This window comes from Excalfactoria chinensis, chromosome 14 (genome assembly GCF_039878825.1).
Source record: "Excalfactoria chinensis isolate bCotChi1 chromosome 14, bCotChi1.hap2, whole genome shotgun sequence".
NCBI classification, from domain to species: domain Eukaryota; kingdom Metazoa; phylum Chordata; class Aves; order Galliformes; family Phasianidae; genus Excalfactoria; species Excalfactoria chinensis.
This window is the reverse complement of record NC_092838.1, coordinates 10,519,244-10,543,068: the sequence shown is the minus strand read 5'-3', so window position 1 is coordinate 10,543,068 and position 23,825 is coordinate 10,519,244. Positions and strand designations below refer to the sequence as shown.

At 45.0% G+C, this 23,825-nt stretch overlaps 1 protein-coding gene across 3 annotated transcripts in view; it reads right to left on the bottom strand.

Moving 5' to 3' along the window:
- The window catches only part of MAD1L1 (mitotic arrest deficient 1 like 1), a 320,009-nt gene that overhangs the window by 181,616 nt on the left and 114,568 nt on the right, over positions 1–23,825 (bottom strand). For all 3 annotated transcript variants that reach the window (XM_072349472.1, XM_072349475.1, XM_072349476.1), the window contains one exon: positions 11,958–12,098. In XM_072349472.1, the coding sequence (XP_072205573.1) occupies positions 11,958–12,098 (141 nt within the window). The remainder of the gene's footprint in view (positions 1–11,957; positions 12,099–23,825) is intronic.

Sequence of the window (23,825 nt, the reverse complement as noted above, 5' to 3'; positions counted from 1 at the left end):
GATCTTCCTGGTTGCCCTGCCAGGATCCCACAGCACAAAAATAAAGAGGATTGGTGGGAGTAAAATAATAAATACATGAAAATAATAATAATAATAATGGAAAAAGCCAGCACTGATACTGGCTGCTAAAACAAAACAATAAAAACTCATGTCTCCATTCCCAACACACACCTACCCACAGCATGCTGCTTCTACCCCTGCAGAAGAACATTGGTGCTTACATTCCCAGGCACTGTGTACACCAATGGCTGCCAGGCTTCACTTCAAAAGCCCTGGCAACACTCCACACCTCAGCAGGTCTCGTGGAGCCAGCAGAAGCCCAGCTGTGTTTATCAGTGCAGGCATCATGCACCATCTCACCTGCCATGTATTTGTGCCTCACCCTCCACCCTGCCTTGCTGCTTGGGATGTGCCAATACAAACTTCCTGCACCTCTCTGTCAGGTGCTGATCTGCGCAAACACTGTTCAAGAAAAGGAGAAAGCAAAGCCCAAGGACCTTTGCAAGGCCACAGAGACAGTCACAATTTGCAATTATAATGTCATACCTCATCATTTTTGTACTACGAGCTGAACGGGGCTTAGAAGCAGAATTTGCCTAACGTTGTGTGACCGCTGGGGAGAAAAAACAGGGGTAGCAGTACTGCCAACAGACAGACAGAAAGGTTAAAAAAATCTCCCATGAGAAAGAACTGGAAGCCAAAAAAAATGTGTAAAATACATCCTTACCACCCTCAGATCACATCAAGCACACCTGTAGAACGCAGTCACGCTCCTCTGCCTTCCTTAAAGAGGAGCAAAACCTTTCCACTTTCATTTGAGAATATATTCTAAGTAAACAAATCCCGAAGGAATTTAAGCACAGTGTAAGAGCTGCAGGAAAAAAAAAAAAAATGTTAAAAGAAAAAAAAAGCAAATGAACTAAAATCCTCTCTTGACACACTACTGAGAAAAGGATTCACTGCACTTCTAATTAACTGCCACTGTGGCTCGAATGAATGACTTATAAATAGGAAGCAAATTCAAAGCCAACACTCGAAGGCTACAGCAAGTTTTGAGGTTGTTTTCTTGTTATTGCTTAATCATTTGTTAGTAAGGTGGAGGCCAGCAACACAAATGTGGTGAAGGAAGGAGGGATGAAAAGGAACGATGTTCAAGTGTATGAAGTGCAAGAACAAGTTTGTGGCTGCAGTTTTTCCTACGTGCCCTCAACCCTAACAGGGATTTTGTCTTATCATTAAATTCTTATCAGAAAACTCAAGCTCCTGTGGGCCACCCTGGACCAACTTTGAGTCTTCTTTGCATAATGGAACCAACGTACTGTCAAGTGCACTCATTAAAGCACAGCACTGGGAGTGCTCGTGCAGCTGGTCTGTGGAGGGTCATCCAAAACAGGAGTGGAGTGGAGTCGAGGCCACCAAGGCTAAGTTACCAGTCACATCATAAATGACACTACTCACAGCAGTGAACTGCAAAGCTGGAGCAATGCAAGCCATTCCCAGAGAGAATCTGCCTTCTGGAAAGCATTTGTAGGAAGATTTCTCATAAACTGATGACTGTTCCTCAAAATAACTGGAACTCCTATTCCCTGGCTCTTGTTGCCACCTGTCTCCCACCCCCTCTTTTCTCCTCCAGCTCGTCTGGCTGCCCACGACATTCCCAGGCTGCAGCTTTCCAGCATGCAACAAAGCAGGCAATTTAATTATCCTTTCTAAATGCCCCTCTTAATCCCATGCTCCTTCTTGCAGAGCCTGAAGGGGACTCTCACCAAACCCAAGTGTTCTTTTCCAGGCAGCCTGGTGGGCACGCGGTGCTTAGTGCCTCCTGCACAGCCTGTCCTGCAGGGATCTTTAATATGTCCCATTCCTTAAAAAAAGGGTTTGAAAAGGGTACCGAAGGGTAAAAAATAATGGCAATAACAAGAACAGAAAGAGCAAACAAACCATCCTTGCACAGCACAGGTGTGATGTATATTCCGTGCTTGCCAAGCATCAGTTTAATTTACGTTGCAGAAACTTGCACTTTCCCTTCACAATAACTGTCTTGGAGGATTAACCAGTCTGAGACTGAAGTCTCTTGTTTATCTGTGAAATAGACAGAGCAAAAGGAACAGAAATGCCTATTTCCTTGTGTTGCCTCATCAGTGTTTCTCAGTTTTGATCTGAAAGCATTAACCCCACAGGGAGCCCTGCAATTTCATCCTAAACGCCGTCCATTCAGCCCTCAGTCCTTCTGCTGAGCCTGCCAACAAAGATGCCAGACGAGATATTGTTGAGATGCAATTGTTTATCTTCCCTGAGCGAAGCAAACAGCAACTCATTTCAGGAAAGCAATCCAACAACTCACAATCACTTCTCACTCCAGCAGATGCAGACAGACAAGGCAAAAGGTGCCGATCCTATTAGAAACCCTCGAGTTTCCTCACACCTGGATCTCTATCCAGCAAAGCCATGCTACAGAAGCATTGAAGACCTCCATTTGGCAAGGCAAGGAGTCAGAACAGATGCCAAGCTTATCTCAGGGATGAGCTCCCACCACAAAGCACGTGTTCAGTGGTGGCTGGGCATTACACGGGGAGTGTGAGTGCACAGATTATGCTGCAGGCAGAATTAAATCAAGCAGTGGCACCAGAGTAAGGCAGCAGATCCCACACTTAGATCTTCTTTCTTCTTACCCTAGCAGATAAACAGCTCTGAAGTTTCTCCCTTGTCTAAATGTGAGGAGGGCTGACCTCAGGGGGTCACCAGCTGGTTTGTCCTCTGCAGGCTGATATGCACCAACCTGCTCTCAGCTTGCTCTCTGTGGAACAGGCCCTGTAGAAGCCTACAGAGGTTACAGGAAACATCCGTTTGCAGTAGGAGCAGCCAGATTTGTGCCATGCAGAAGCTCCGTGGAGCTCATGAAGACGTGAGGGCGACCTCTCCACTCTCACTTCCCCTCTGCTGTTCAGAAACAAGAGCCTTATCCAAAGAGCAAGTGGAATGCAACAGAAACCAGTATCAGCAACAATTACAATAACATCATCTGTGAAGTGTTAACGGGCTGCAGAAATCAGCTACAGCAAATTTGGCTTTTGTCTGGCCTAAATAAAAAGGTGCTCATTATCTTGAGAGGAAATGCCACTTATGAACGATAAGGTCATGCTGCGCCGTGCAGATAAATGTCAGTTCTCTGTATAGCTGTGAGCCTCATCTACTGCATTCAGAAACACACATAAACAACAAAGCAACAAAGTGCCTTTAGAATTAGCCTGGGATGCTATGTTATTTTAAGAGTACAAAGCAAGTCTTCTGCATTTCCTTCGACATGCTTTCCTGAACAAGCACTAGGAATATCTATATACATACACCTATGGCTACACTGTGCTTTGTTGGTCACAAAATAAACCAAAGCCTGGTGCTTTCAAGCAAGCTTCTATCAAGTATAGTGGAAGAACTGAAGACCAATGGTATTTTATTTGCAATAAGGATCTGAAGGAATTACATACAACTGCATCTGATGTTAATACAGACCCCAGCAGGCTGTGCCAAGCTGGATGAGTGACTCTCCTTCAAGGAAATCCCACACACAACAGCAACAGCTTCCCTCTTTGCAAGAGTTCTGCATGCTGCCACGTAGCAGCTGAGGAACAATTAAGCACACTCAGATGATCTTTGGGTAAACAGAAGAAACAAACCAAGCAGCAATTAGTGGAAATGGCAGCGGCAGAGCCTTGGAAGCTCCAGGCATGTCTGGTGAAGACCTTTGGGTTTTAGAGCATCTGTCAGTAAGCCCAATCCCAACTCTGCACAGGCTTTGGGAAACAGGCAGAGTTCGTGGGCTCTCAAGAGATGCTCCTATGAGTTAAAACTGATACAGACATTGATCGCTTCCTAACATAAATAAATAATGTACGGTGACATCCTCTACACAAACAAACCTCAACCAAAAATCTCTCCTTACCCAATATATTCCACTTTAAGTAACCTCTACAAAATCATTACTCTTTTCCCCATTCATAGCTACTGAATCCATCACTGTTCTTTCATACACTGATAATACAGTGTAACATCTTTCAAGCTTCTTGTTGCCATCCTTTAAAACTTAGAAATATTTAGCATTACCAACTTGTCCAAGAAAATGGGGTTTCCAAGGGAAAAAAAAACGAGCTGTTTGCACAACCTCCCAAAAGGTGCTGCAAAAACTCATGTTTGTAAGTCTGACATTTGGAACACAAGCAAGAAAACACGGAATAGATAAAAATCAATGCTTTAAAACACACGTCAGTTCAGCTCTTAACGTGCTTTTGAATAGAACTGAAATACGAAGGCTTCACTACAGCCATCAATGCCATTTGGCCACATGGAAAATATAAATCAGTGCAGTGCGCCCAACCAACGTGCCATGCATTTCATACTGCTATCACTGGCACCACAGGGCATGAAGAATGCAAAGCTGCCTTCCCCAGAACTTTCAGCCTGTCCTGCTGCAAAGCTTTTGCAGAACCAAAGCATGCTTGACATCAGCACTGATTAAAACAAATAGGTAAACTTCAGAGCCTCTGAAAATAGAGAACTGCTCCTTACAATTTGCTTGGACCACCTCTGAAGAGAGGGAACCTGTATCAACAGCTTCGTTTTTATTCACAGCTTGGTGAACATCACTTCTGGTGAACATCACTTCTGTTGCCAGTCTTTTCTAACTTAGCTGGCTAGTCGCAGTTAAGTACAGGAGAAAGGAGAAGAGTGAAGACCAGCACTCCACCTTACTCCTAACGCTGCAATGCTGCCATACTCCAATTCATGACCTCAGTATGGAACCAAACTGGACAAAAAGAAAAGCTGCAGTGCACAGACAAACCAGTTGAGAAGAAAGCATGAAAGGTGAATAACTATGTAACTTCTGGAAGAAAACAACTGCAATCGCCCTCTGCATTCAGGCACCATTCAGCTAACCATGCTGAACCAGGCACTGAGACTAATTAGTTCCCTGAAGAAACAACCCTTCCGCTCCTGCTGATTAAGATCATAACTGGAAATAATCAATGGGCTTCAAAAAGAAAATTAAGACAGCAAATACTGTTGTTTTAATTGCTACAATAAACAAAGTTAAGAGCATTACGAAGGATCTTGAGATTCCAGCAAATTGCAAAGAGCAGGAGCATGGGAATGCACGGGAACGAGTTTGTGCTGCTGTTGCTGTCTTCTCAAAGCACTTTTTCTAGTACACGCTATGACTATTAGGCAACAGCAGAGCTCCAAGTCCAGGAGCTCAAAGGCAGAGATCCACTGCAGAGCTCCGGGACAGGAAGAGTGAGGCACCCAGATGGGCCCTGCAGAGATGCCACTGCAAGAACTTGGCTATAGATAAAAGTTGATGGTGTGTTTTCAAATGGAAAATCGTTGTTAAAAACATTAATCCCTTTTTGCCACAGGAGGCCATTGCTGTGAATTAAAAGATGACGTGAAAACACTTATAAATACATACTTTACATTCTAAATTATGCGGAGATCGTGTAGTTATCCTGAAATGAAGCACTAGAAATCACAGAATTCAAATCCAATCATTATAAAAATCAACCTATCTCAACAAGTTCAAAACACCTCTCAAGATGCCCCGACAAGCGTTGTTTCATGTCATTAATGCAAAGCAAAGGCAAGGAATAGATCAAATTACTGCGGTGTTTTGTGGACGTGCAATTTTCAGTTCTAATCGTTTCACCAGATGCTGCTTCCTTGCTTCTCTCAGAACTGCCTGGTTTCCACGAGCGGCTGCAGCTTTCATCACTGCCAGAACGTAACCAAGTAGTAGTTCTAATAGCCAGAGAACATTAAACATTCACTTTACTTCTGCACTTTCTGACAAGGAAATTAACTCACCAACACAGTTCCAGTGAGGTGTGATGCACTGGTCAGAGACAGCCTGGCCTGGCCCGTTATCCTGCCCCTAATGAGCCAGGCACCAAAATACTCCTTGGGCTGAGCTACACATACATGAACCACACACTAAAGGCATTGTTGGGCTGGATGCATTTGGGAGGCAGTTCAGAGATGGGAAGGAGCGCTGCCTCCAGCCATCACTCTGCTGCAGGGAGCCCAGGCTGTGTCCTCATATACCTCGGAAGCTTTGACCATTCCAAGGGTCACTCAAGCACACCTGAACACAAACCCAGCCACCAGGGTCTGCCACAGCAGTGACATGGGCTGCAGAGAGATGACACCAACACTACATGACTTCACCATGCTTTCCAGCCTGGGAAAGACCCACAGAAGATAGATCTCTGGATTAAACACAGAATGCAATTCAAGTAATTTCTATAAAACTGAAAAAAAGTTAAAAAACTGTAATTGTAGAATGTGACCCGGGGAAGTTGTACAAGCATGCTGTCAAAGCCTTCCTTAACTTCAAGAAGCCAGCAGCCAGGGCCACCCTTGTGCTCTTGCTTCCTCCTCCACCTGAAAACTTGAATGCAAAGCCTGTATCTCTAGGCACAGGCAAGCAGGCTCTCCGGTTTAAAGCATTCTAAAGCTCTCAGTGCCATAAGAAACACTCTGCCCTGGTCTATTGTGGTGAATATGACTCATAACTTCACATCAGTTATCTTCTCTTTCCCAAACATTGCTAGAAAATTACTCAATTTTAAGTCTACTGTGAGAATTTAGATCTAGTTCACCTGCTTCTCTCATCTCCTACATCCAGGTGCCTTTGAAGGAGATACAAATTCCTCAGGTCAAACCTTGTTCTGCTTTGTTATTCAAAACATCACCAGTAGAGACTACAGGAGGATTTGCTCACACCAAGAGCAGTTTCAGGGGAGCACAGGCTGCTAGCATCTATCACAAGAGCCTCCAGAGGTGCACTGTGATGTCCCCAGCTGGTGTCAAAGGCTTTGGACACACAGAACAAAAGCAGACTGCTATGCTCCAAGCATCCCACACAGCACCGCGGTCTCACCTCAGCCAGGCTGCTTCCTGCAGCCCCTGACATGCACCACAGGCTAAAAGGACAGATAACTTCATTAATGATTCAATTTACTCTCTACAAGTTGATGCCAAGAATTCTCATTTCTCAAGAATGATGGCAGCATGCTCCTCTTTAGCTGTGGTCCCGAGGAACTGTTGAGTTAAAGCTGTTCTTAAACTGTCAGAGCATCCACACTAAAACAAGCTGTAAAAATCCACCTTCACTATGCTGCTCCGTGCAGGATACCCGTAGCACAGGCATTGCCATACAGATCCAAAATGAAGAAGCACCTCCAAAAAGTAAAAATAATTAATATTAATTGGGCTTTAACATCTAGTTCAACCAATTACAAAAGCCATGGAGAAAAGCTCTGCTGAGGCACCAGCCAGTTTTAAGGGCACTCCCGCAGAGCAGGGACTGTCACCTTTAACAAATCACTGCACCCCTCATGATGTGACTTCCTCATTTATGTGATGGCTCTTTGCAAGGTGCTCTCCCCAAACACAGCCGCCAGCAGGTGTAAAAGGGAGGGGAGGGAACTCATGGCTCCCTGACTTGACAAGGGCACTCAGGTCTGGAGGAAGATGAAATGTGTTAGAGAAGAGAGAACTGAAGATCATCCGATTTGCAACGGTGCTGGATGATGCAGAGCCTGAGCCGCCTCTCCTCTAGGAAAGAGAAGAAAGGCAGAGGATGCAGCAGCGGCCAGGAAGGCTCAGAACTGCTGAGAGATGCCAAAGCGCCCGGGTTCCAAATGCTATTCTGACAGGGAGTTTGCTTTGTCAGAATATGATGGCCTGAACTGTGAGTGTCTCGGCAACCAGTGCTAGCTGGTGCGTGCAGCACGTGAGCATCATCTCCAGAGAGTCTCTTTTCTCCCTCTTGAGTTACAGACAAGATGCTACAGTGACAGCAGAAGGCTGGGCAAGCAAAACACACCATGCTGGAGCGGCAGGAAAGCTCCAGTGACTTGGATTTGTTCCTTGTGGACATCCAAAGGGAGCAGGGCAATCTTCTCACTGCTTCTTACAGTTGTCACTGAGATAAGCGGTGCAGAAGGACTGGAAGGCAGCAGAGAGGCAAGGAAAGCAGGCAGCAGAAACCCAAACATGGAAACAAACTCTGTGCTTCGCACAGATGGAAGGAAGTTTCTCTGTAAAGCTCCCATCATCACAGAAACCCCTTCTGCTGTGTAAAGAAGCAACTTACCTTTGAGGGGGAGAGAGAACTCAGCAGAGGGATAAAGCACAACAAGCATGAAGTGCTGATCAAAGGGAGGGAAAAAAGGAGGTAAAACAAAGTGGAGAAGCACTGAGGGGGAAGCCAGGTGAGAGACCAGGAGGAACTGTTAACTGCTCAAATAAGCATTCTATTGCATCCACATAAATTCACTTTAAGCACCGGAGTGACTGCTAAGCAACTCCCTTAGCAAGGAGCAGACTTGTGGCTAACCACCAGCAGCCAAAATGCAGTTATCATGCTCAGATAAGGTGACAAGTTTTGGTCAGCAAGTTTTGAGGCCGCCAGTAATACCCATAGTAAAAAATAAACCACAACAAAAACACCACAAAAACACCAAGCATATGGCATTTCTCGTGCTGAAACTGTCAGACTCGTAATTATCTGATTAGAATACATATGGTGCTCACAGACAGCGTAAATCTCTCAATGTAAAAAATGCTAGAGACCATTGAAGGTGTCAGCGTGAGTCTTCCTTGCAAATCTCTCTTCATTAAAGTTTCATATGGAGCCAAGTGTGTTGTAATAAAATAGCTATTAATGGAGTCATATTTATGATGATTTCTCTTTTGTGCAGCTGGATTTAACTTTTCAAACACTAAACTCCGCAACAGAGCCCTGTCACAAGCTGCCACGTGCACAGAGGCTCCTTGCTTTGCCACATTTATCTTGAGATTAGAATTAACAGGAGCAGCAGTAGTAAAAATTAATCAAGATTGGCACAAAAACTGTTAATATCACTGATGACAAGCTGAAAATTTCTGTCGCCATAAGAATACAGCCGCAATTCTGTTTGTTTTACGTACTGATTACATGCTGGCCAGAGACAAACTCATTCCCTTTTCAGTTCTAAAACATGCTTTTAAAAAGATGCTGAGTGACACTTCATTAACCACCCGAAATAGGCTGGCACAGCCCACTTGCTTTTTCCAGCCTCCATTTCAGCTGGTATTTTTCTTGGCCTCCTCCCTGCTTTACATGCACTGCTCCATAAAGGGTTTTCTTGAACCTTGACAGCCAGCTCAGCACCATGGGACAGGGTTTGTGCTGGGGGCAGGCGGTGCAGGGCAGGAGGTGGCAATCACTTTGAGCCCCAGAACAGACTACGTGTCTGCATGCTCATGCATTAGAGATCCAGCTTTTATCATCAGTCATCAGTGAAGGGGATTTTCAAAGCTGCCCATCAGCCTGTCTTCATCCTATGGCTCTGCCCCATCAGGCACGGACAGGACCCACTCTTTGTCAGCAACACAGCACTTCCAAAGTGAGCTGGGACAGAAGCATCGCTCTGCATTTGAGCTCCTGGCAAGGTGCCCTTCTTCACGAAGAGGTCAATGCTGCAGACCCAGCAGTGTTCCCAGCAGCTGTCCTGCCAGTCACAGACGGAGCCCAACACAGTATCACGCCATCCCTGCCTGCAGCATGCACTAACAAACTGCTCACACACAGCCCTCAGGGCCTACACTCCTCTCTCTTGTTCCCTGTGTTCTTTTAAACCACTTCCCACCTCTGCTTACACATCAAGCAGAAGACTTATCAGAGGCCTCATCTCCCTGATGAGCGAGAAGTTGTTGCCTCAGCACAAACTCTTCCTACACTCCATCTTCTGCAGAGAGCCACCTCACTCGCATGGGGCTGCTGTTGGAATGAATGGGAAAAATCTCCATTTTCAGAGTACAGAAAATTCTGGTTAGAAACATTACTTATTCACTCTGTGGGTTGTTCAGAGGAGGGGCTGCTGGTAACAGACTGGGGCAGCCAACAGGAACACACACACAGACATATCAGCTCTACGAGTATCAAAGGGTTCTCTGCTAGGGTACGTCATGAGAGATGTGGGTAAATGATGCCTTCAATAGCAAAAACCAAACCATGAGAACAGCCCACAAGCCAGCTGCCTGCTGCCCCCCAGCCCACCTACAGCAGGTGCTCCCAGCATGTCCCAGCCTTTCAGCCACCAGGATTTAGATGTGCCCAAGTTCCCATCCGCATCAGAGATAGTTTAACCCACATTTCAGAAACCAACCGAAGCTCCAAGGTGCCTCGTTCCTGCTGCCTCCTCTGTTTGTTTGCGAGATGAGTCACGCAGGTGTCAACCATTCTAAGATGTGCAGAGCTGGGAGGTGCAGAGCATTATGTGAGAAGTTATTAATAGCTGCTATCAACCAGATCTTTGATCTGCAGGCAGTGACTTACAGCTGCTGCTCCCGATGACGAGATGCCAGCAGGCCCACATGGACCTCCATTTCCCCTTCCAGCTTTCGGATTTTTACTAGAAAAACAAACTCCCAAATTTCAAAACAGATTGCATTTGGCAGCCAACATTGCAGTCAGAAAGGCAAACGCAAGCAAGTGAAGCATGAAATTTTACTTTACAAGGGGAATATAAGGACTTTGAATCCCGCTTCTAGCAATGTCTTTGAAAGACTTAAAGGTTGACATCATACGAAACAAACCTCTGGAAAACACAGCTCCTTTCTGAAATTTTCCACGTAGCCCTTTATCCACACCCATGAAGATAAACCTATCACTTGTTCCCTATCAATAATTAAAGGGATGCAGGAACTGGTTCCTACACTTCCCATGCTTCCACCTGAAAAGGAAAGGGCAACCTGCTACCACCCAATGCAAACTCAACCTATATGTCCCCCCTAACTGGGGACATCTCCCTCCATCAACCCAGAGCCACCACTGGCAGCAGCTCAGAGCACAAGATGAATCAGCTCCCCCAGCAAGTTATACCAGTGCCCTCTAACCCTGCTGTTAAACAATGCAGTTATCAAACAACCACATGGAGATGAAAACATTCAGGCAAGTTTCCTTTTCATCTGCCACTAATTTCTGGCTCAACTTGCCCAAAACTGAGAAACGGGGAGAAAGAGGCCCTGCAATGCCATACAGAGCTCACAGCACACTGCAATGCCTGCTAAGGCTCTAGAGGTCATTGGTGGCAGTACTCCCTGCCCTAAGCCCCCACCTACCAAAGAAGAAGAGTGTTTCCTAAAGGTGACAGCAGCGACAAGGAGATTGATGCACAGCGGGGCAGTTCCCACTGTGACTTCAGTAGGAATCCCAGGAGCAGCAATTACTGCAAGTTTTACTCCGTTTGAATTACAGCGTCTATAAATCTGTATGCTGGTGGGATTAGACATGAAGAAAGGAAAACTCACATACTTACAGTTAGTGTAAAATCTATGGAATAAAACTGCCAAGATTTAAGATCACAGAGATATTTCCAAATGTTTCTATTCAGGACCGTTCCACTACCACCAAATACAGCAGGGAGGTAGGGAATAATTTGGCAAATGGATGTTATAATTTACCTCATTATAACCCTGTTTCAGCCTGCAAATTTACATAAAGAGGATAATAATATAAGAATCCCTTTGAGAAACACTATCTTCAGGAAAAAAAGAAAATGTTTTTCCTAGAGAAAACCCCAGTATTAAAAAGCAGTTAATGTAGTTACTGGTGCCCTGGGGCTTTCAGGCCCAGTGCCACAAAGAGAAGAATAACAGCAGACAGGTACTTTACGTCTCCAAATGCTCCAGGTAAGGGCCTAACGAGCACACCCTTCCTGACACAGCCTGCAGGAGAGCCTTGCTACACGCACTGCAGGGAATCACCGACACCACACAGTGGGTCTCACTGCTGTCGGCATTCTGAAGGCTGCATTTTGCAAACCTGCCTTCTGCAGAGCACAATGCTGGGCAGCAACGGTCTTAAGCGGCCTCAGCTGTTCCACCACTGGGGTTAGAGAAGGATGCTGCTTTATTACCTCCAGCTCGGCGTTATGAGTGTGCAGCTTCTGCACCATCTCCTCAGCCTCCCGCATGCGGCGGTTCAGCTGTGGGGAGTGCTCTGCAGGGGTCAGCTCGCTGTCATACGACTCCAGGATTGCTCGCATCCCATCACGCTCCTGCAGGGAAGAACAGAAATCATCGTTAGGGTTAAAGCCCCTGAACCCACTGAGGCAGGAGGGTACTCAGGACAATGTGTTTTACCCCATTGCAGAACAGAATCCTGATGGATATACTCTCATGGTCTTTGTATGTGCACCGAGTCACAGGTGTGAGCATGCAGCTCTGAGAAGATCAATGAAAAAGCACAAGAAATGAAGAACCAGATTGTCTTGGGTACAAAAAAAGCACACATTCACTCTAACAAGCAAATACCAACTGAAAACAGAGCCTTCCTTCTTTCTGGAGACACTGTTCTAATTCAACAGGCTGAACAGACTCCTTCAGCAAAACGCTGAGTGCAGTACTTGACATTTTTCCTGCCAAAGAATCCCAGCAATGAATGAACAGAACGATGGCAACAGGAATGAAACAGATTTGATGATGAACACAGTGACTAAGAGCAAATATCCTCCAAATGGTATGTGACTGACCACCTGTTGAGTGCTGCAATATCCAGTGCTTATAATTAGTATTTTTTCAGAGGTTAATATCCTGCTGAGAGTGTGTTTGGCTCACTTTCCTATTTGCCGATGGTTATAAACAGGAGGATCCCTCTCCACGCTCTGAGAGCTTTCACACTCCTAAGTACAAAGCTGGGCTTGAAAGCTAACTGTGGTAGGCAGCATCTTGTGGCCACGACACTGGTGGGGGACAAAAGGCTGAACAACATTCCAGAAAGCCAGGTATGTTTTAAAGAGATTGCTGGTTACAGTGCGATGTGCATACAGGGATTAGAGAGCTGATGAAATGTTTCATATTTTGACTGTATTGAAGAGCCTTGATGTTTGCAAGGCTGCAGAACAGAGTTAAAGCAGTACATCCCCACTGCATAAATCAAAGGAGCAGAAACTCCTAGGAAATCTTACAGGGTTGCTTCCCTTTCATTGCTGAAATTTCTATTTCACCCTGCTGCAGCAATGCACAAACGTTCAGAGTAAATCCATTATCTCTGTGAATGCTGCGATCACAAACATCCAAACTGTTGTTAGAGGATTGCTCAGCTTTACAGATGTGCCGTTCCCAGGCTGCTGCTACTACAGAGAACTTGGAGCAGCTCACAGAATCTGCCCAGCCACACTGAAATACCTGGCTGGGATCCTGCTCTGCTGTGGAAATCAAAAACGACCAGGATAGGAAAGCCCTTTCCACTTAATAACAAACAGGGCTGTATTTCAGATAGAGAAGGGGATGCTAACTGTTCAGCCAAGCAAGCCTGTACCTGAAGTCCATACCCTCCCCATTCAAATCTAAAGGTCAAAAAATGACTGTGGATAGCACGGGGAAGGGAAGGAACATTCAAATTCGAGGTGTGAAAGTAAGAAGGGGGCAATGCCACAGGAATGGTTTGTGTTCAGAGCATGTGATGATGCACTGAAAGGTCAGCCACGTGGTTGGTCAGCAGGTAAAAGGATCTCAAGATCAAAGCCCAGCCTGAGGCTGAAAGAACTGCATTAATAAAGAAACACAGGTTCTAGCAAAAGGAGTGTTGGAAGCTATTATTGGCTTCTTGCTCAGGCCTGACTGAAGGGAAAAACTTTTCTAAGAAAAGAACAGTTTTCCAGTAAAGTTTACAGAGAATTACTGATCTAACAAATGCATGAAGGGAAAAACTTCCATGTTACTGCAGGAGGAGAAAACCAGACAGAGACAAACCACACCTGCCTGGTAATTAACTCGTTTAGCACAAAAGCAGCAGTAGAGGATGGCTCCATCCTTCTCCCCCAGCAACACAAACACATCGCCCAGTCTGCCAAGTGTATCTCCATAAGGCAGCCTGCCTTTGCTTAGGGGATGACTTTAGTTCCCCATTTGCTCCAGAATCACTGTCCAGAACACAGAAGAGGACATAATGATGGCATTTAGTGAAGTCACTGGGTTTATTCTTGCACACTGCTGCAACTACAGCATCGTCTCACTGGCTGTGTACTCCAACCTGCTCACTACCCTAATTTTCTGCGAAGCATCTTTCATCAATGTGATAATTTAACATGGCAATGTTCTCTCCATTACAGGAGGGCAGTTCCAAACCCCTGAGCATTTTTTTCAGCCACAAACAGGACCCGCTGCAATTCCCATTGCACTTGGCTTCCAATTAATTGCTGGATATGAGGTCAGTCGAGTCCTCCCCAGCAAGATCCCAGCAGTTCCCCAAGCTGTTCAGCTGCAACAACAGCAACCGTCAGGATGATGCTGGATGAGAACAGGAGCAGGACATTCGTATGGGGTGTCTTTCCCTGCAGCCAGCTACAGACCTTGCCCTTCAAAGCCGTACACTGAAAAGATGCAACTTGCCAGGAAAAGGCATGCAAAGCAAACACAGCGCAAGCTACATCGCAAAAAAGGGGCTGAAAAACTGGAATAAAGGGCGGCACAATTAAACACTTGATCCTGGAGTCTGGTTCTCCTCCTCAATTATTTCTAAATATTAATACTGTAATGAAATCATTTCTCACCAACAAGTGGCCCCCAGCTCCATTTTCCAATTCGTCCCCCACCGAGAGCACTTACTGAGAGCTTTTCTCTCCCTCCTGAAGAACTTGTTCGTTTGGCAGGAAACTGAAGCTCTTGTTAAGAAGCCCTCTGTTTAAAAAGATTCTCAACAATTTAATCCTAGTTTTGTAATTGCCGCTGTATCCCCTCATCCCATCTGACAAGATACTCCACAGCCCCATCACAGACTCTGCAGTGACTTCAGTGTATCTTCTCTAACTTTTTTTTCCAACACTTCTGCTCTGTCAAGGAGAGAATGCAGCACAATTGCTAAAATGGGGTCCCGTGTTGAATTTCCAAAGCCTACCCAGCACAAAGAATCTTTGCTGACCCACAGCCCACACCCTGACTTTGCAATGGCAGTTCATCACCAAAAGCAGTCCTTGGAGGAGCAGCAGAACACAGCACACGTTTGGGTGTTCTTTACTTTGGCCAGATTCTAATCAACACCAGAACACAAAAGCAGCTCGCTCTAACCATGTTCTGAAGGGCTTGGTTTGAGCCCTAGCACCAAACTTCTCTCTCCAGGTCTCCCACCACCTTCTCCATTCCTTCTCTTACCTAAAGCCAACATTTGACCTGCGATCGGTTGGTAAACAACTCGAAGATACACAAAAGTTTATTGACACTGACACACCAGAGGGCAACAGGAGCGGCTTAGAAACAGCAGTAACATAAGAAGGTTCCTCCAGGAGCCCCTCATGGGATTGTTGTTAGGGGAAGAGCTGAGAGACCTTCCAATAAGCACCCACCATCCTACACAGCACAGCCCACATCACTGAAGCAGCATAGCACACACCTCCAGGGCAGCACTGCACACAGGGAGGAGAACACAGAGCTCCACAGCTCCCTGCCGTGCATTGGAAGCAACTGGAGAAAAGAGTAGAAGAATTAAAAATGCCACGGGAGCCTTTATTTATATTATGTATAGGTATGTATAAATAAAAACTCAGGCCCTGTTCTCCTTGATGCTTGTCGGCCCCTCCTCAAACACACACACACAGAATTCATGGCAGACTTTCTAATTAGTTGGAGAAAAGAAAAATCAATAGAAGAGAAATTAAAGTTACAAATCTCACTGAAGTCAGTCACACACTCTGGGAAAATCTGTTCCTGGGGTAAAGTTTATCTAGTGTCATAATTTTATTGAAATCCTATATCTTCCTATTGACTTTTATCGTTTGAAGCTGGATACCACAGTTGTCATTATTAGAGCCTGAGTGTTGCTTGCAGACCCGAGGTTTTGGGTTGTTCTTTTTTTTCCTCCCCTTTTATAAACAAGCTGTAATTGTCTGTTTTATTGATCAATAAATCTTTGGGCTGCCTTTCTTCACCCAGCTCCTGCTCTGTTAAGACTCCCGCGCCATTCTCTGAAAGAAAATATAAGGTTGTTGTGTTTGAAAGAACAGATTGTTTTGTCATTAGCAATGAAAGAGCAGGAATTGTGCTGGTCGGCTCCGATAATGGCTTTTTAATGACAAATTCTAGTCAAAGTAAAATCTGCTTTATTTCCACATGAGTGAACTTCAACTATTAATCCAAAACCCAAACACAGCTCGCTTGCTCTCTCACTTCTGCACGGGTTCCAGCCTGACAGAGGAGAGAGACTTTGTAAAGTGGAATCATAATGATATTTCCCACTCAGTGCCTTTTTGATGGTGCAGAAATATTCCTGCTCCTAGCGTTAGATGAGCTTTTTGTTTAATTAAGGATAATTTTAGGAGAATGCTAATAGACTGCTTCATTATAGGAAATCAGCGGCAAGATTTCCCCTCCTCTTCCTCTCCAGACTCCTAACTCCAAATTAGTCACAATAAGTGAGAGCTTCAAAACGAGACTGAAGAAAGAATACAGAGCTTCAACATCAAACAGATGCTATTTGCAATCAGGTATAATTTAGCTAACTACTCCTCCTAAAAACACAAATAGAAGAGAAAAATGAGCAGAGACGTGGTTTTTTGCTTTAAACTGCATAGGTATACGCGTAGTGAGAGATGGTGTCTGAGGCTGGACCGACTGCTTAACAGGATAAAAATCAGCAGTATGAAGTGTGGGAACAAAAGCAAAAATGTGGTCAGAAGTAACTGAAGGACACTTTAACAGTCAGGCGGTGTAAAGACCTGCTGACAAATTATATCCTTTGGATCCTTCAGAAAAGACTGGCAGGTGCTCGTGGACCCGAGTTCACTATCAGAGAGGAACTCCCCAATGGTAGGAGGCCCTGAGAACAGGACAGAGGAACAGAGCCACCCTTTGTGAAGGCAGACAGGACATACAGGCTCTAGCAGTTATCAATCACTTCATAATTGTGGTATCTCATAAAACACCCACAAACAAATTGCAAGAAGGTAAGAGAAGAATCAGGATCAAGAAACAACTAACTGACACTCAATATGAATAATAACAAACCAGTCTATTTTCCTTCTTTGGCATGTAACTTGTCTGCTGAATAAAGGCAAATAAATCTCAGCTTCAGTGATGTGTTTATCAAAGAGGAGGATTACAATTCAACAACATCTCTATAATTGAGAGAAACGGATTTGCATCAAGGTGATGAAATTCATGACAGCAAAGCACCGAGCCCTGCATCTCGGGTAGCAACACAGCGACCTCCATAAGCTGCAGCATCAGATGTCATTATTCCACACCGTCAGCCTACAGGTGGTGAAAGGTAGGTGTCGGTCTTCAAAGGTTGTACAAAAAACATCCCACTGCCTCCTGGAAAATGGATGGAAGGCAAAAGAAGTGGTGACAGAAAGACCTGAGAGACAGAGGGCTGAAGGTACATCGGTTAAAAATGCCAATTCAATCAGACTTGGCTGCTATGGGAACCTAACTAAGAGGAGATGCGTTCCCTCAGCTCCTGACCCTCCCAGAGCGTTGCTAACAAGAGCTAATTGAGCCTTCCAGAACAAACACGTCAAACAAAACCAGCAAAAATCAAATTACCAGAAACTCCTCAAATCCTCCTTGTCAACAGCAGTATCTACTGTCACCAGAAGGCAAACCCTCCCCATTTATCTCAGCATTCTTATCTTTGGCACTAATCACGTTTAAACCAACATTCTCTTTTCCCAAATCTCCCCACAGTTTCCTTCTCAGAAACAGCTATTTCCCACCATTTCTCTCTGTGGCTGACCCTATTTCCAACATTACTTTGCAAATTAGTACTGACTGCAGACACGTATGTATACACACACCATTGACTTTCTACTCAAGGCCCCAATTAAAGCAGTATTTACAATAAAGGCAGTTGACTCCATAAAAACATCCAGCAGATTTTATCCTTATACCAACATGAAGGCCATTGGAGAATGGTTTTACAGAATATTCCTTCCTCATGGATGTGACTTCCCAGGTATCAGCTCCCTGTTTGCATTTTTGCCCCTTGCACCAGCATGAGGTTATTGCAGGAGTCTAAAGATGGATTTAACCCATAAAGGAGCCCTTCAGATGCACTGCATTCTACAACCAAGGCTTCTACAACATAAATAAAACATTTCTCCTACTGTAAGGTCAAGTACCTCCATCTTATGTAACCTGAATAGGAACAAGGTCAGGAAAACCCTGTAGTGTGCTGTAACTACAAATACACAGCCAAGCAGGAATTGGGCATCTCTCCTGTTGTGTTCCTCCTTTCTGTTGGTTTTCATCACTTTTCTGGTTCCCTTGTAACACAGCCATTCTCCTGCTGCCGCATCATTATGGTTGATCAATGGCTTTCCACCTGAGGCACCACACTGGAAGCCCAGGGAAAGCAGCTGAGAGAAAGCACAGCAAGCTGAGACCACAACCGAGCACAGAGGCCAAGGCTGAGGGAAAGAAATGGCGTCCGCTTTGGGATTCCCCAGTGAGCTCCCAGCCATCATCCCCATCCTCCTGCACTACAGCACAACTATGCAGCACAACAGCTCTTCTGGCAACCATCCTGCAGGTAGTTCTACGTGTGCAACTACAATCGCATGTATACCTCGTAGGCTCTTATATTCTGCAACTTTCCCTTTGGATTTACAGCCCTTCCTTTCTAGCTCTCATCCCTCAGCTTCAGTGTTTCAGTAGAGAGGGCTCGGCTTTGCCTTCCGTCCTGGCAACGGACCAGTGCAAATAAATCCACTGTAACTCTTCTAATCTGTCTCTGATAAATCCCCCGCTTACCATCTTCTGGAAAATTGTTCATGCTCTCTAAAAGCCTCATTCTGCTTACAGCACACACATATGCCAGATGACAAGCAATCATACAACTGACACTGCAGCAAACTAAATATTATCTGACTAAAATACCCCTGGGGTCCTCTTGCTTCACAGTGAGTTTAACATGTTTAGTTATGTTTCCTAACCTCCCGCTGTGAAATAATTTTATGGCTGTTCTGGTGGGTTTTTTTCCCTCGTTTAACTGCCTTCCACTGGGATGTTCACCACCGTTTCTCTCGAGCACAAGCTCTGTTTTCTATCTGTCTCATCTACTCATCCAAAATCCTCTTTCTACTGCTCCTCTCAGCCCCGCTGCTCAGACAGTGACAATCCCACATGAAGCTGACGTATCCACTTGGCTCACAACGGAGCCATGCTGCTCCGACAGCTACATGGCACCACGGATTCAGTTCCCATTTGAAAAATGATCATTAAGAAATAAGTAAAAGGAAAGGAAACACCACACGCTGCTTCCCCCCAGTCCATTACCATCATTGGCAGAAGGAAGGCATGCAACTGACAGAAAATGTATTCGTCCCTACTTAAAGCCAATAAATAACTGGTATTTTATTCATCCATTCAAAAAGGAAAATAAGAAATGTTATTCAATGCTATTTGTGGCTGTGCATCAGATTCTTCTATTCTGACAGTGTCTACAGCACAGAAAAACTCAGCCCTGTACTTACTCCTTGCCCTCTGATTTCTTTCTCCTTCTGCCCAGTAAGTAACCCAGGTTCTGGCCTCTAAATCCCTTAAAAGCCAATTTCCTGCAGGTTTAACCTCTTAACTATCATTAAGTTGGGAAGAAAGTAAACTGAACCACGCTGTAAGCCAGTGTGGTTAGCTCTGCAAAACTAAACTAAACTAAACTAAATCAGAGAACCAAGTTCATCCAATCAGTTCAATACATCAAATTGAACTCAGTAATTTCTTGGTTTTCTTACAGACTTATTTCTGTTCTAGAAATAGACCAACCTTGGCTTTTTGAACCAGGCAAACAAAGCCGGGCTTCCAGCTAATGCTTCACCCAGCTGCGTTATTAGAAAACATTCCTTTTCTAGATTTTACTTAATTCACAAAATATTCCCTCCACTTCATAACTTCAGGATATAAAACATCAAGAACTTCAATAAGTCTCAGAAATCATAGCTCAGATCATCCCGTCGGTCACCCCCGGTGAGCCTGGGCTAGCTTAAGAGAGCTTATTTCATCACATCCAGTGACTGATCTGAGACCAGGTGATAATAAGCCATTCCTTTGAACTGAAGTTCTGCAGTTTACTGCAGTGTGGCCAAAATACTGATTTAGCACTACAGAAACCACGTGGGTTGCATGTTTAACTTGCATCACTTGAAAACACCAGTGAATAACAAATTCAGCGCTTCAAGCATATAAGCCAGCTTTAGCCACTGAAAAGAAAAAGGAAAGAAGAGGTTAGAAGCACAGGCTGCACCAAACAGCACCTCCTTGGCCTTGTTAGATCAGTTTCTTCTGTCAGCCCAGACGATACGCACAGAACACATCTCATTAGCACAACCAACAGCCCATATGCAGGGGCTGCTCTCAGACAGTAAAGCAAAATCCCCAAACCTCAGCTCCTCTTCAGCTATTTCCTTCACTTTCTCTCCCTTGCATCAGAGTAGGAGGCTTGTTTAGTGTCTGTAAAAGAGCCTTCTGCTCCCTGAAAACACTTTGAACACAATCTGCAGCCAAAGCTGGTGAAGCAAAAGAGATAAGAAGGGGCACTGATGATGGGAGGGAAGGCATCAAGCTGAGTTCTCCCAAGAGGTTCAGACGCACAGCATCTGATCATTAATGTCCATCAAGCTGCACTTTGAAAGAGGTCTGCCACCTCTTCCTTCTGGATTCCTGAGCCCAGATTTGTAGCACATTGGAACTGGAACCCTGTGTCAGCATCAGTGCTGGCTGGCAGAGACCATGAGCTGTCCTGGGCTGCCTTTCCTCCCAAGGTCCAGGCATGCTAAAGAACAACATCAGGAGCCCAAGAGGCACAGGGGCACTGACATACAGGACTCACACCATGCAGGTTTGGGATTGCTGTGCTCTGCCTCCATTCCAGTCCCAACTTCACCTTGGACTTCCCAACCCCCAAAAAACAGCATTTAGCAAATGCTTCTGAAAAACAACCTCTCACTGACAACTGCTCCGAATATTTTCACTGCTCACATAAATATCCAGCCTCCTTCTGAACCCCGATGAATTTCATGACCTTGCCAATTTTCTGGTGGAAACGAATCCCACAGCTTCTTCCATTGCTTGAAAATGTATTTTCTTTTATCAGTTTTTAATTTGCCACCTTTCAGCTCCATTGAACACCTTTGTTCTTGTGCTGCGCAGACAAGGAAAACAACAGCTCCCAAACAACTGCTCTAAACCATTCATTAGACTGCCAGCTATCAACTCGTCACCTCTTCTTCAACTGCTTTTTAAGGTAAACAAGTCCCATCTTCACTTCGTTTTGTGGGGTTTTTTCCAGCCCAGCTCCAGAGCTGCAGGTCCAGGTGCTCTCACAAAAGCTGCCCAGCCAGGGGGTGCAGCTGTGAGCAGATGGATACACTGCAGGCAATCCCCCCTGCTCCTATACTTAAGAAAGAGCCTTCAGCCTTTGTGATAACTGCCCACACACGTGGGTTTCCTTGAATTTCAAATGTTTCCAAATGAAAATATTACCTTTAAATAACCTACAAGTTAGTTGGGTTAATGTTAATATCAGCTGCCACTCAGCAAATGCCTTCCTTCCAGAGAGCTGCTGGAGCGCTGCTTAATTCATGCAGACAAAAACGTTCCTCTCTTTGTTCTCCCTCCACTGGCTCTGCAATATTAAGTCAACAAAATCTATCCTCAGAACTGCACTGACATCAAGAACGTTATGCTCAAACCATTACACAAAATGCAAAGTACGGAAGTTAAGCTTCATTAAAAACAAGTGGAAAAAATCAGTTTACCAGAAGAAAAACATTATTTAGGAAACATATTCATTATATACATCTGAAAAAGAACGACGATTAAATGCTTAAAACCAAACCATTCAGCAATCTTTTAATTAATATTTGATCACAACATTACGCACGCTCATATTTGTTTGTGTTTTATTTTCAGCCAAACCATGCAGCAATAAAGACCACAGGCCCAGCATTCACCAGATCTGCTTTGTTATAGACTAAAACCACCGTTTTGTTTCCATACTAAACATCTGCTGTGTATTATTGAAGAAAATGGGACTATCAGCGTTTCTACATTGGGCACAACTCCTTCGCAGCGAGCGGAACTGACTGTCAAGAGGAAAGCTGCAGGAGCAGAGGGCTGAGGTCTCTCCCTGGCACCTGATGTGGTGGGGGGAGCTGGAAAGCAGCAGCTGAGAATGAACATGAACTCCCACCTCCATAGCACAACAGACACAGGATGTAGAACTTCCTGGATAACTCAGACAGGCTTTAGCTGAAATTTGGTCTCTCTTATATTCCATGTACCAGAAGGACAGGATGAGCCATACCCACTGCTTGATGCCAAAGAGGGGCAGATAAAAGGTAACAAGAGCAAATCAATTCAGGGAGAGCTCACGCAATCCCTCTCCTCAGCTTTCTCCAAGAAGCTGTTCTTATTCCACTCACAGCTATTAGTTTCAGGCATGTCCCTGCCTCCTGTAACAACACACATGAGATCTTTCACATTAAGAGACTGAGAATAGAAGGTGAGAACAGAAGTGCCCAAAAAGCAACGAGCTGATTGTCTCTGCCTCTGCCTTGTGCACACCGAGCGTGCTAAACACAAAGTCAAGAATCAATGCTATGCAAAAGACTCCTTGTGCAAAACACCTGCCTGGAGTCCAGCAAGCAGCAGTAGGAGCTGTAAGCAGGACGTGGCACAGCAGCCCTGCCTGCACCCTGAGCCACCGCAGCAGTACCTGCTAGAAGTGATCCCCCTAAGCCTCCAAGTACAATCCTCAGCAAGTTTGCTGTCTGTTCCCCTACAGCAGCCTTTCACATGAGTGAAGACACGTCTCTCTCCAGACTTCTCCAGAATAAACTGAACCATAGTCGCACTGAAGTTTCCGTGCTTATGGGAACCACAGTCGTGCTGACCGCACACTTCTAAAAGGATTTAGTTATTATTATTATTATTATTATCAGACTTTTTGTTTCCCCCTTTATCAACAGTTCAGGACGATAAACAAAGAAACGGCAGCTTCTCCCTGCCTCCTCCCTCTCCAACAAAGGCAAACAGCCACTCGCTTTGTGCATCACACACTCACCCCGTCCTGCTCACACAGGCTGCCTGACAAGGCAAACTCTAATATTAGATACCACTCTTATTAGCTGAGATCAGAGAGCGTGCCGCTGTGCCCCGCAGGTACCGCACTCTGCAGAGGCTGCTCTCTTTCACAAATCATACCTAATTGTCTCTTTAATATCAGCCACTGAATCGAGCTGAATGTGATCGTTATTCTCTAAATTCAACATTCTTGCACTTCAAACATAGATTTCGTACTTAAAGAATACTTTTAAAAATAAAAATGCTTCAAAAAGCTTAGAATTAAAGTCATTAGACAATTTAACCCACTGATGCAAACAGCAAAGAGAAAAGAAAAGCAACTCCCCCTGTGCTCTAAACAGTAATTTCTTTCCCACTACCCACACAAAGAAAACAGGGGGTCTCTGAAGTGGCTTTAAACCCTAAAGTTTGAATGAATGGAAGGTGATGGGTACGGCTGCTATTCGTATTGCCATAGGAGGTGTTACACAGCCCAGCAGTACTGATGGCACTGCGCTGATCACCCAGCAGAGCAGACCCAGGGGCACAGTGCCCCATATCAGACACAGACTGCAGGGGAAGCTCTGCACCACGTTGGGCATGTGGGTGATCTCTATGGACAACTGCTTGGGGGTTGGCAGCAACCAGAGGGCTGGGCAGTGCCACCACACGTACATCATAGCCCGCAGCACATGCAAGCTTGCAGGAAGAGCGCAGGGGTGGCAGGTGAT